At 44.8% G+C, this 12794-nt stretch overlaps 1 protein-coding gene across 4 annotated transcripts in view; it reads left to right on the top strand.

Moving 5' to 3' along the window:
• Actr3b (actin related protein 3B) overlaps positions 1-12582 on the top strand; it is a 131248-nt gene extending 118666 nt beyond the window's left edge. For 3 of the 4 annotated variants that reach the window (XM_010641433.3, XM_010641452.3, XM_010641445.2), the window contains 3 exons: positions 9239-9364; positions 10208-10291; positions 11557-12582. In XM_010641433.3, the coding sequence (XP_010639735.2) occupies positions 9239-9364; positions 10208-10291; positions 11557-11652 (306 nt within the window). In that variant the 3' untranslated portion in view covers positions 11653-12582. The remainder of the gene's footprint in view (positions 1-9238; positions 9365-10207; positions 10292-11556) is intronic. The other variant, XM_019210344.2, reaches the window with a different exon arrangement.
• Positions 12583-12794: the final 212 nt, after the last annotated feature.

Genomic DNA, 12794 nt, shown 5'->3' with positions numbered 1-12794 from the left:
TGAGACAGGGTCTCACTAGGTAGTTCAGACTGCTCTGGAGCTCCTTGTGTAGCCAAGGCTGGTCTCAAACTTGCAGCGATCCTCCTGCCTCAGCCTCCCAAGTGCTGGGATTACAGGCATGTGCCACCACGCCTGGCCTCAGTTCTATTCTTGCGGTATCTTTGGTGCCTGCTGGTTCGAGTCAGTATTATTGAATTAGTGGATTTAAGTGTGTATTAGGTATGGTTCTTTTCTTCAAGTGCTTATAAGAAAGCTGAAAATGCTGAAATAATCCTAATGGGAACCACTACAAGCTAAATGTCATTAAAGTGAATCATGCACATTATGGTAATCGAGAGAAGGGGCAGACTGCATGTAATTAAAGGGGATCAGACAGGCTTGGAGAATGTGCCCTCTGAGCTGAGTCCAGGCGAGCCTGCGGCACTGGTGTGGGGAGACCAGTGGCTGAGGGAAGATTGTGGGCACAGATGGAATGAGGGACCCAGGGACTTGTGAGGATTTGTTCCTCTCAGCCTCGGGTAGTACAGAAGGGTGGGGGGTGGTGGGAAATGAGTCTAGTGTGCCGGCAGGCCGGCCAGAAAATGTCTTTAACCTGATTTTGTCATGGGCTAGAAGTTGTTAGAAATTTTTCTTCCTTGTGTTTGTCAAGAAGATGTGAATGCATCTCCCCCCACCCCCACCCCCATTACTGAGGATTGAACTCAGGACTTTGTGTTTGCCAGGCAGGCGAGGCACCACTGAGCTACATCCCTGGCCCATGAATATACCTTTTTTTTCTCATTGAGTTTATTGGTACTTTTTAGTTATACAGTACAGTTCCATGAATACATATTGATACAGCTCACAGATTGATATTTCTGTAACAGATTTCTTGAAATTATATATATACACATATATATGTATGTATATATATAAATTGTCTTAATGACTTTTAAATTGGAAAAGCAAGTAGAAAAGTAAATGAGTTATACATTATTTCTTATTAATGTTAGGTCCAGTATGTGAACAGAAGGAAAGTTTCTGTTCTGGTCACAGGCAGGAAGGTCCCACTGCTCTGCTTTTCCAGTCTGACTCTACAGTCCGTTTTCTCATAATTTAGTTGATGTGTCCTGCTAACACTTCCAAGAATGGCAAGACTTTTCTGTCTTATGGGGAAGGGGACCTGGTGTTAACTGTGGTCAGGGGCTTGTGTGGTTGCATAGACTTTGGAAGTGTTCTCCAGTGAGATGGTGGAGACATGCGTGGTGATGGTTCATCGCTTTGAATGCCTGCAGAATGCCAGGCCCCACCATGTTGTGTGTTGAGCAGAGAGAGTCGTGGGAGCCTGGAGGATGCAATGTATGCCTTCCCAGTTGGTGGTGTCATGAGGGATTAATTCTGTAGCTGTGGTGACCTCACATGGCTGCAGCAGCTGAAGAACAGATGTAAAATTTCACTTCATATGAAGTAGAGTCCCATGTGGCCAGTGATGGCCCTGCAGGTGGCTTGTACTGGGTCCAGGAGGCTGGCGTGATCTGTTCAAAGCAGGGGAGGAAGTACAGGGGGAAGGACAGATGTTCTGGGCAGAGGGATAACACATTGCAGGGCCAGGTGAAGCTGCAGGGTGTCTACGGATCTGGGAGGAATCCGGCACCCTAAACCTGCATGTCATGAGTGGTGAGCGTGAAGTCTAGGATGTGCACTGCCATGTTACGCAGAGCTGTAAGAGGGGGTCCAACGCAGAGTGACCTTGCACAGGGTATAGCTTATCCTGGGAGTCAGTGCCATTAGGCAAGGATGTGTGGGGAGCCCCCTCTGGAAGAGTGGTGGGCTGGAGCTATGGATGGTGAAAGGTCTGGAGTAGGAAGGGCAGTGAGGCTACCCTTGGCTGCAGTCAAGGAAGGAAAGCGCTCCAGATGGGGGCATGAGGAGGAAGATATGAGATGGAGAAAGAGGTGAGGTCCGCTGTACAGGAAGGAGGACAGGTCCAAGGTTCGTAGTAGACACATGTAGGAGGATTGATGTCGCTTTCAAAGCAAGCAGGGAGACAGGAGCAGGGAGCCATGGCTTCTTTTTCCACAGAGATATGACATCGCAGGCACAGGTTGAAAACTTTGAATGAAGATCTGGGCTACGTAGAGATTTGAGGTTTGTCATTGTGCCGATGGAAATAAAGGCCTGCAAGTGGATTTTGCCAAGGTAGGGTATGTAGGTGAGAAGACACTGAAGCCTTGGTCAGAGCCTACAGCAGGGTCAGCTTTTTGTTTGATTTTGTTTTTTGAGACAGGGTCTTGCTATGCAGTTCAGGCTTGCCTTGAACTCACTGTGTAGTCCAGGTTGGCCTTGAACTTTCAGCGATCCTCCTTCCTGTTTCCTGGCATTATAGGCATGCACCACCACTCCCAGCTTGCAGGGTCAGTTTTTAAGGGATTGGCAGAGAAGGAGATGCGAAGACAGAGACATAGGTATCTCTCTCTGTTTCTCTCTGTCTCTACATCTGTATCTCTGCAGAGCTGTAAGATTTCCTCAAAGAATCGGCTCATATGATTGTGGGGTCTGGCAAGGCAGGCCAGGAACTCAGGCAGGAGCTGACCTGTAGTCTTGAGATGGGTCTTTCCCTGGAAACCCGTCTCGGCTCTCCAGGCCATTGCCTCCACTGTGTGCTATTCCCACACACATAATACACCCACCACATAATACCTTCACAGCAGTACCTAGGCAGGGTTGGGGTACAGCACTGGGAGCTGAGCTGGCCAGGGAGACACAGAATCAGCCATGTTGGAACCATGAAAAAGTAGTTAAGAGAGGGGACAGAAGCTTTGGAACCCAGGGCAGCCCAGCTGTCATTGGTTCTGCCTCAGTGTGTTGAGGTGCAGTCCTTGGGGACCTGCACAGAGCTAACCATGATGTTGTGACCAGCAGCCTGCTGCTGAGGAATATGGTGCCTCTATTGTCTCTTTGTGTGAGACACAAGTCTCACAAGGTGAGAGTCAAATGAAAGGGGGTCACAGGGAAGAGGCAAGCAGATGATTCTGGTAGGAATTTGCCGCTCGGTGTTGCATCCACAGGGCAGGTAGCTGCTCAGGATCAGATCTGGAGCTTCAGTTGGGTTTTTCTCTGGGACACAGCTGGGTGTCATAGGGCTTGTATGCTCCACGCAGGCTTGCTCAGACTTTGCCAGGATAGCAGTCTTTCTGTGGTTTCATTCTGAGAATAAACGAGAAAGAAAACCTTCTGAGAACACAGTGTGGGAACAACAGGGGCTTCTGACAGTGTTGTTACCTGTAGCAGTTGTGGGCATCTGAATAGCAGGGGGCCAGTTTATCTGTGAACATGGTTATTAGTATTACTTCTGTGGTGCTGGGGATCGAACCCAGGGCCTCCTGCATATTGTGCAACTGTGACCACCCAGTTCTCTGAGCCTTAATGTCACACCTGCAATTATGCACAGTGGCCGATAGGTGGCGCCGTGTGCCTGTCGTTAAGAGAGCCTCTAGCAGAAAATGCATTCATTTAATGTTACAGGAGTGAGAAGTTTTGTTTTTAAATAACAGATATTAGTGAAATAAAGTTGCTGTTAAAATAGGTTTTATTTTAAATCTTTCTCACTTAAATTTCAGGAGAGTGACAAGGTTTTAATGTGGTGTTCATAGGGCTGTGTGCTGTAGCATTCTCTAGCACAGAGACTAGACCTTTCCATGTGCAGAGGTAATTTGATATTGGGGCTTGTATTTAACCTCATGAAGGACACATCATACAGCAAGGTAAGGTAGTGTTGTAATTGTTCAGGGTCATGAAGAAGTCAACATAGTGGGCTTTTAACTAACAGCACCTTTGCTTGAAGGGAGAGAGACCCCAGCTTCTGCCCCAGTGGGTCACTCGTTATGCCCCCATGGGGACGTTTCTTCCCCAGAACAGCGTGTGACTGCAGGGGGAAGAGCTGGTCATGGCTGAGCCTCAGTGTGTTGAGGTGCAGTCCTTAGGGACCTGCACAGAGCTAACCACGATGTGACCAGCAGCCTGCTGCTGAGGAATATGGTGCCTCTACTGTCTCCAGTGACAGGGTCCCCATGTGTACCACAGCTGTGTGGACAGTGGACATGGGTGTGTCTGCTGGCAGCAGCTGTGTGCAGAAACCCAGGCAGGAATCTGGTCACGAACGGCTCCGTTTCTCCTGGGTGCAGGAGGGCACTGGCTTGTGGGAAGGATTGGAATGGAGGTGGGGTTGAGAGAAGGTGCAGAAACTAGTGGTGCAGTTCTTTTGAGATCAAGGCTTGCTCTTCCTCCTTGAGTCCTCACAGGTCTGTTGAATATACTGGTGAGAGTTCCTGAATACAGGGAAAGGCTTGGAACCAGCTTGAGAGCTGGAGACTGATTTAGAAATGGCCTGGAGGCATGCATAGTGCCTGTTTTCTCTTCTGTAGCAACTGGGAGAGGCTAAATGTTCAAGATTTTAAATGAATTTGGGTGATTTTCTCTTACACAGAGGTGCAGTGCACTGAGAGGATAAAGGGTGGAGATGTGTACCCTTGGCTGATACTGCTAACAGATACCCTCTTGAGGACTTCCTCCTGTCACTGAGGTCTCAGTTCAGTTGTCACCACTTCAGCAAGGTCACCCAGTTCTGAATCATGGGAGACCTTCCTGCATTGCTTCCTGTTGTTGCTCTGTTGCAAAAGTTCATCTTTGAGGCATAATTTAAATATAGCAAAATGAGCCCTTTTGAAGTTTGGAGAGGCCTGATAAATTTGTACACCTGTAGTCACCACTGTAGTTATGGCATAGGATGCATCATGGCCCTCAGAAGCCCTCTGACTTTTCCAGGCAGCCCAATTCTGCATCCCTTCCCAGGAGGGTGCCAGGCTGCTTTCTTTCTTTTTCTTTTTTGGTTTTTTGAGACAGGGTCTCACTATGTAGTTGAGACTGACCTGAAACTCACTATGTAGCCCAGGCTGTTCTCAAACTCACAGCGATCCTCCTGCCTCAGCCTCCCGAGTGCTGGGATTTTAGGCATGCGCCATCACGCTGGCCAGGCTGCTTTCTTATATCTGCAGATGGAACTCCATCCCTAGGGTTCCAGGTAAAGCAAATAACACAGTATGTTCTGTTTCTGGCTTCTTTTACCCAGCTAATAATGCTTTCGAATTGGATGTGTCAGGGCTCATTCCTTTTTACTGCTGGGTAGCATTCTAGTGTAAGGATTCAATGCAGTTTATCCTCTTTCCTATTGATGGAAATTTGAGTTGTTTCTAGTTTTTGGCTATTACAGAAAACCTGCTATGAACACTTGGATATATATTCACAGATGTTTTGTTTCTCTTGGGTAAATACCTAGAAGTGCAATTGCTTTCTTAAATGGTAAGTGTATGGTTAATTTTATAAAATTATTCAGCTTTTTCCAGAATGGTTAGGTCAGTTATAATAACACCACCAATGTACAAGAGTTCCATTTGTTCACTACCTAACCCAGGCTCAGTGTGTAGTAGATTTCACTTGCTATAATCCTGATTCCTAATATCATTGACTATCTTCTTGTGTACTTGTTGCCCATCCGTATGTTTTTTTTTTTTTGGTAAATTGTCTGAATCTTTTGCCCATTTTTTAAATCTGTTTATCTTATTGTGTTATAAGACATGTATGCTGGCAGCAAACCTTTTGTTAGATGTATGTATTACAGGTATTTTTTCCTTAAGAATATGGCTTCATTTTCTTAATCATATCTTTTGAAGAAAAAACATGTTTATGTTATGATGTTGTTTTCTTTTATGGTTCATTCTTTTTATGTACTAAAAACTGTTGCCTGCCATGAGGGTTTTAAAACAATTTTTAGAGATTCTGTATAGTTTTAGCTCTTAATGTTTAAATCCATGATCCATTCTGAGTTAACTTTTACAGAAAGTGAAGTTACAAGCAAATGGTTTTCTAGTATAAGGGTATCAGTTATTCCAGTGTCATTTGTTGAAGCAGTTTACTCTTTCCCTGTTGAAAAGTTACCTGGGTAACTTTGACCCTGTGTGCTTAGTGCTGTTTCTTTTCTTTTTTTTTTTTTATAGACAGGGTTTTACTATGTAGTTCAGGCTGGACTTGAACTTCTGGCATTCCTCCTGCCTCAGCCTCCCAAGTGCTGGAATTACAGGCATGCATCAGCATGCCTGGCTGTTTCTTTTTTGATTTATGAATAAATGAAAAAAGTGAATTGTATGTTATGCCTTTGAAAGCAACTGAAGATCATACAGTGCTTCTGAAATATAACAGTGAACATTTATTCTTACACTCTGGATAAATTCTATTTTACTTAAAAAACTAATTCCAGTGACATTACAAGAAAATGCAAATATTGACCCTACACTGGATCCTGGATTGGGAAAAAAGCTATAAAAGTATTAATAGATCAAGTGACAAGATTGGAATAGGAGCAGAGGTTAAAGTTTTATACTAATGTAACTTTATGATGTTGACAGTTGTATTGTGATTATATAAGAGAATATTCCTGTTTTTAGTAAATACACACTAACGGAATAAGGGGCTGTGATGTATACAATTTTCTTTCAGATAATTAAAAAGTCTTTTGGGGGAAGGGGAACACAGCTGATGAAGCAAATAAAAACATATAGGTTAGTGTAGATTATTCTGAAGTAAAGGGCTTGTTGCTTATGCTAAGGTCAATATTATTACAGAATAAAAAGTTTAAAAATGTTTTAAAAATTGTTCCATCAGAATGTTGGCTGAATATTTGTCTTTTCCATAAAAGTAGAATTTAAAAGTTAAAATAGCTGTTAATGATGAGTTTTTAAAAAAGATGAGTAGGAAGTTTTTAGCGCTTGGGACTGAACCCATGGCCTTGCGTGCTAGCCAAGTGCTTCAGCACTGAGCTACATCTCCAGTCCATGAATAGAAATTTATTTGAAAAATAAATGGCCATTCTAGATGTAATGTATCATTTAGGATATGTATTGTGATGAGTCACACATTCTGTGTCTCTGAAAGCCAGCGCTAGATTCTGCTGGGTTAGCTGATCTATTTGAAGTCTCTCACGATACATTTTATCTCCGGTCTTTTTGGGTGTAAGGTGAACGTGATAACTGCTACACTACGGAAACCCACTCTCCGGTCTTCTTGGATACCTAGGTTTGATTGACAAGATTTAAAATTACTCAGCACCATCTGCATGCAAACCTCTGTCCATTTCTGAGGTCGGGGAGGATGGAGTCACAGTTACGTGCAAGTGGTGCTCTATGGATCTAATATGGATCCAATTGTGTTTTAAGTCCTGCTTTGTTTTTGACCTTTTTTTTTTTTTTTTTTTTTTTTTTTTATTACAAAGTTAACAAAAAAGCTTGCAATGCCACCAGAGACAGATGATCCACTTTTAGGATAGAAATTGGTGAAGATTTAGGGGAAATCAGTATAACCAGGTACTGTAAAGAGGTGCCTGGCTGACCTGGTCACCAAGTCTGTTTTGTCCATCCCCGATGTCACTGACGTCTTACACTGGTGACTTAGACCATGTTGTCCGCTTCTCGTGGTCAGAGAGGCTGTCTCGTTCCCTTGCCCTGCTCCGTGAGGACTGTCTTGGCCCCTTGTTATGGTCAGGTGGGCCCTGTTGACTGTTGTCCCCACTTACCACTTTCAGGGTAGTAGTTGACTCAGTTCAGGGATATTTATTTTCTCAGACTCTAGTCATTGCTGCAAAGTTAAACACAGATTTACACTCTTTGTATGTACAAATGGGTCTCATTACATACCACCCCCAAATTAGTGTTTCCATTTTGGAGTTTTTACCATCTCTCGTTCCACATTTCTGACATTTGCTGGGTATCTGCCAAGGTGATCCTGACTCTGGGATGTCAGCTTCTTTGGAACCTTCATGGCAAGGGCTGTCCTGAGCACCAGTGTTCATGCCAGCCTGCTTGTTGGCCTGTAAGGTGTGGTGGGTTTGATAGCTGTGTCTTGGGTGCACTGCCTGTGCTGACCTTGACTGTGCAGTAGCTGTGTACTGTGCTGAGCATTGAATGTTAGGTTTGCAGGGAGGAAGCAGTAATTTCCAGTAGCAGATGGGCTATGTGATAGTGGCTATTTGACCCTTCCCTTGCAAGGTCTCAGATTCTCGTGAGCTGAACTCCTGCTCCTGAGGTACTGTGGCTCTTGAGGGGCCCAGTGTGCAGCTGTCATAGTGTCCTCAAGGGGGCAGGGGAGGGACACGAGGGACAGCTGTGCCTCTACGCAGGGCCCCACCTCCTTCAGAGCCAGTGCCCTGGCTGCTTCTGAGTCCCTGCGGAGCTGTCAGCTTTATGGCAGTTGGCTGGGGAGCACTTGGCCCTTCCACCCAGCACTGGCTGTCATCCCTGGGTGCAGCAGAGGCAGGGTCACTTCCGATTTGTGTCACTAATGATCTGGCCTCCTGGGGATAGGAAAGTGTGCTCTCTTGGTCTGGTTTCTTGGGATACCTGCTTATCCTCACACTTGGTGAGGGCTTTGCTCCTCAGATTGGAACTGGGTGGGAGGGGTGGAGTAGAGTGAAACAAGACCATCTGCCTTTCCTAGGGCCTTTAGGAGAATGACTGAGCTTTTAAAGTATTTTCCTTACAGTTTTCTCAGATGGAATTTTCTGTAACAAAGTTACATTGGGTTGTACTTATTTCATTTTCATTATGCTGAGTGGCAGTACTCTGTAGCCTGAGGAAATAACAGCTGTTATCTTTCTTGGAGAATGTGGCCTTTATCATCATCAGTCAGATTTAAATACCCTTCCCCTTCCTCACCCACTGTGCAGCATCTGAGTAGTGTCTGGCGGAGGCCTGATGCACTAACGGGGAAGGGGCAGGTGACTAGGGTGTGTTCTCTTCCTGGTACCAGGCTCTGAGATGTTTCTAGTGTTGATCGCAAGGCCCCTGTCCTCATGATTAAACCAGAGCCGCCAAAGGTCTGATGTTTGTGATTCCGGCTGAGTCCATTTGTCAGAGTATATGGTTGGCTTTGGCTTTGTGGTCCTCAGCGGTTCTGTGTGGTCCAGAGTGAGCTCCCGGGAGAACAGTGCTTTTGTGTTTTCACTCATAATCAGGAAAAGTTGAGAGCACCAGCTGGTGACACATTGTCATCATAGGAAAAAAGGACAGCCTGTACTTTTTTATAGTGTTAATGTTGCTTCAGGAGTGTCTCTTCCTCAGGGGTCATTCAGGACAGGGGTTCTGCTGGGAGTGGTAACCGGGACACTGGGTGGGTGATTTCATGGGGCTACCCTCTGCTTTGTGTCTTTTAGAATGTCGTTCTTTCAGGAGGCTCCACAATGTTCAGGGATTTTGGACGCCGACTGCAGAGAGATTTAAAAAGAGTGGTGGATGCCAGATTAAAACTCAGTGAAGAACTCAGCGGCGGCCGAATAAAGGTAGGAGACCTGAATTTCTGCCCGGGATTGAGCAGCTTGTTCTTAGCACAGAGTGGAAGGAACTAGTCTGGGCAGCACGCATTAGAAACAAGCCAAACCACTTCCTTGGCCTGTGGTCTCCATCCAGTTGTGTAGTGAGCTATGTACCTATAACAGCCCATGGCCACCGGTAGTTTGCTTTGCATTGTACAACATCAGGCATGCAGTGTCATGACAGGATGCCCGGAGATGGGAGGAGTTGATGGGGGCTCGTTAGTTCCTTTGCACATGTTCTCATTGAATTGAAAGAATGGATCAATAAGGAGTTACAGGGTGCCTCCAACATGACAGCTCCTAACTATGGCTGGTTTTATTTGGGCTTCTAACCGAGACTGCGCTTTTGTAGGGCCAGTGGGAGCAAGGAACAGATCTATAGAACTGGAGTCAGTCAACCATTGGAAAGTAGTTTCTGTTAGTGTTTTGGGGTGACTTTTAGTATTTGGAATTATCTCTGAAGAACTTAAACCGTTTGATTTGGTTGATCAAAAAACTCATTAGATTGGTTGCTTGTAGTCTTTGGCTGTACCACCCTGAAGGCGCCCGATCTCGTCTGATTGGTTGCTTGTACATTCTCTTTGTACACGCTTTAGTGCCTTGGGGAGGCCCTCTGCTGGCCATGTGGCTATTTCCCCACAGCACTGGGTTGGGCCTGCATTTCCGGTTAGTAAGCCTGAGACAGGGGATGTGGAGGTGAGGGCAGGACCCCCTGTCCTGAAGTGGGGGGTGGGTGGGATGGCTAGAGGGCAGGGAGCTGGGTTTTGCCCCTGCAGACCATGGAGTAAACGTGCTTCCTTCTTTCTGCAGCCCAGGCCTGTGGAGGTGCAGGTAATAACGCATCACATGCAACGCTACGCCGTGTGGTTTGGAGGCTCCATGCTGGCCTCAACTGTGAGTCCCTTCCACACTGGTCTGTTCGCATTGCTGCCTTCTCTGTTGAGTGTGGATAAACAGGGTCTGAATCAAGGTTCTCCACACACTTGATTTTGTTACTTATGGAGAAATGTTTAATGATCATTCACATTTCACAGCTAATTCACAAGTGTCCTTGCTAGTCCAGGAATAATCTTAAAAGAACCTTGCTTTAATCATTAATCCTAATGACCTTTCCAAGAAATTATGACTTTTCCCCTTCACATATATTAATGGTTAATCCATTGTTAACTTAGGGCCCACACATACTTGTTTTATTTTAAAATTTTATTTATTTATTTATTTATTTTTTCTGGTACTGGGGATCAAACTTGGGACCTTGCGCTTACAAGGCTGGCATCGGAACCAGTGAGCTAAATCCCAGCCCTATTTTTTTAATTTTTAAAACATTTAAATTTTTGTTAGTGTCTGCTTGCAGTATATAAGTACATTCATTGGCAGGAGTTGGTACATGTGCGTAACACATCTTAATTCTTTCATCCCTTCCCTTCCTTTCATCTTTCTCCCACTCCCTTCGTCTGTTGGTCCCCTTTCCTTTTGCAAATGCTATCTGCCTGTCCTATTATCTTTTATTTTGCTCTTTCATTTATACTTTGGATTTCTCATATAAGAGAAACCACGTATTATTTAAGCTTGTGTGTCTGATTTATTTCACTTAACATTATGGTCTTAAGGTGTATTTTCCTACAAATGACTCACATTTATCCTTTATGGAGAGTTATTCTATGTATACATACCACGTTTTATCTGTTCATTTGTTGATGATGGACATAGGCTGCTTCCAAGATTTAGCTATGATGAGTTATGCTGCTGTAAAATGGCTGTGCATGTATTACTGTAATATGATGTTTTCAACTCTTTCAGGAAGATGGCCCCTAGAGGGGGTCAGCTCATATTTGGCCCTAAATTAATGGAGGCTAAGTGAGTATTGTGCTGAGGATGAATGAACTGACCGTTTTTGTGTTTGAGGAGTGGAGGATTGGATCTAGGATCTCACACATGAAGCAAGCACTCCACCATTGAGCTCCACTTTGAGCCTGCCCTTTTAAAACATGAAATAAACTCTAATGTAGTAGTTTAGTACATAAAAGAGGTCACTGCCTCACAAAGTGGCCTAGAGGAAGGTGCAGTTGTGGATAGGAGTTTTTCATCTGATTAGTTGTTTATTTAACCTTCTTTCCTTTCTGAGATGCTCACATTTTGCTCTCGGCTGTTGCCTGCAGCCGGAGTTCTTTCAGGTCTGTCACACCAAGAAGGACTATGAAGAGTACGGCCCCAGCATCTGCCGCCACAACCCCGTCTTTGGAGTTATGTCTTAGTGTCTCCTGTGGAATTATCACTTGATGGCATCCCTTGGAGCCCGAGCAGAGTGGTCCCATGCGTGTGGGGACAGTGGTGTGGCATCCGGGCGGCGTCCGTGCATCGCCGAGTGCATGAGGCTCTGTGCAGTCCTCCCGGTCAAAGCCATCTATTTATGTTCACCTGTTCCAGCCTGGTCCCCTCCTCTCACCCCATGTCTGCCTCTTCTCTGTCTGAGCTTCTCGTCCACAAATACAGTTCTGAAGGAATTCAAGCGCAACTTGAAATATTAGAGAAAAAAGGGTACAACATCATCCCCCCAGGAAAGATGGAGGTGTAAACCCTGATCCTCCCAGCTTATTTTTGTAAATAAAATGTTATTATCTTGAAATACAAATCGATGTTTATATTTCCTACCATTTTGTATTTTATGGTATTTGGTACAACTGGCTGATACTAAGCACGGATAGATATTGATGTCATGGAGTGCTGTAATAAAGTTTTTAAATTGTGAGGCATGTTATGATATGTTTATAGGCAAACAGTAACATAGCAAACTTTTTTCCATGTTTGCTCGAAAATGAGTGCCCTTTATCAGGGTGACCTGAAGTCTGAACACCAACCAGTGCTATGTAGGAATTGCCACACACAGTGTGGCTGAGTTCTTCTGTGTGAGCTTTCCGCTGTGGCGTGGGGATGTCTAATGGAATACTGCTGCACCATGGTAATAAAAGCTGTCAGAATCTTTCTACTTCTCCTGCTCTAGTGTAGTGCTCTTTTGGTCCCCTGATACTTAAAAAATTATCCACGGATGGTTTAGGACCAGTAGCGCAACTGTGTGAGGGAATATCTTAAATGACACGGACTGTTGTGCAGTGACCACCCCACCTGATGGTGCAGGGCTACCCACGTTAGGAGTGTTTCAGGCTGGGGTTTGTGTGGAGGTCTCTGTCCCTTGGCATTTCCAGTGACCTATGAGCTTGAGGCTCAGGACCTTGAGCTTTCAGTAATTATTTTCACCTCTGTGGGATAAATCTGCTAAATTAAGTAGATTTAGGTTTATTCCATTCATATCACCCTTATGTTAGCTTTTAAACTTATTTATGACTTTCCTTTTCAGTAGTGAGATAGGTTATATTCCAAGAAGACTTATCTTGTAACC

Source organism: Fukomys damarensis, unplaced genomic scaffold (assembly GCF_012274545.1).
Source record: "Fukomys damarensis isolate Sample0158 unplaced genomic scaffold, DMR_v1.0_HiC HiC_scaffold_16, whole genome shotgun sequence".
In the NCBI taxonomy this organism is placed as follows: Eukaryota; Metazoa; Chordata; class Mammalia; order Rodentia; family Bathyergidae; genus Fukomys; species Fukomys damarensis.
This window is presented reverse-complemented; position numbering and strand designations above follow the sequence as displayed.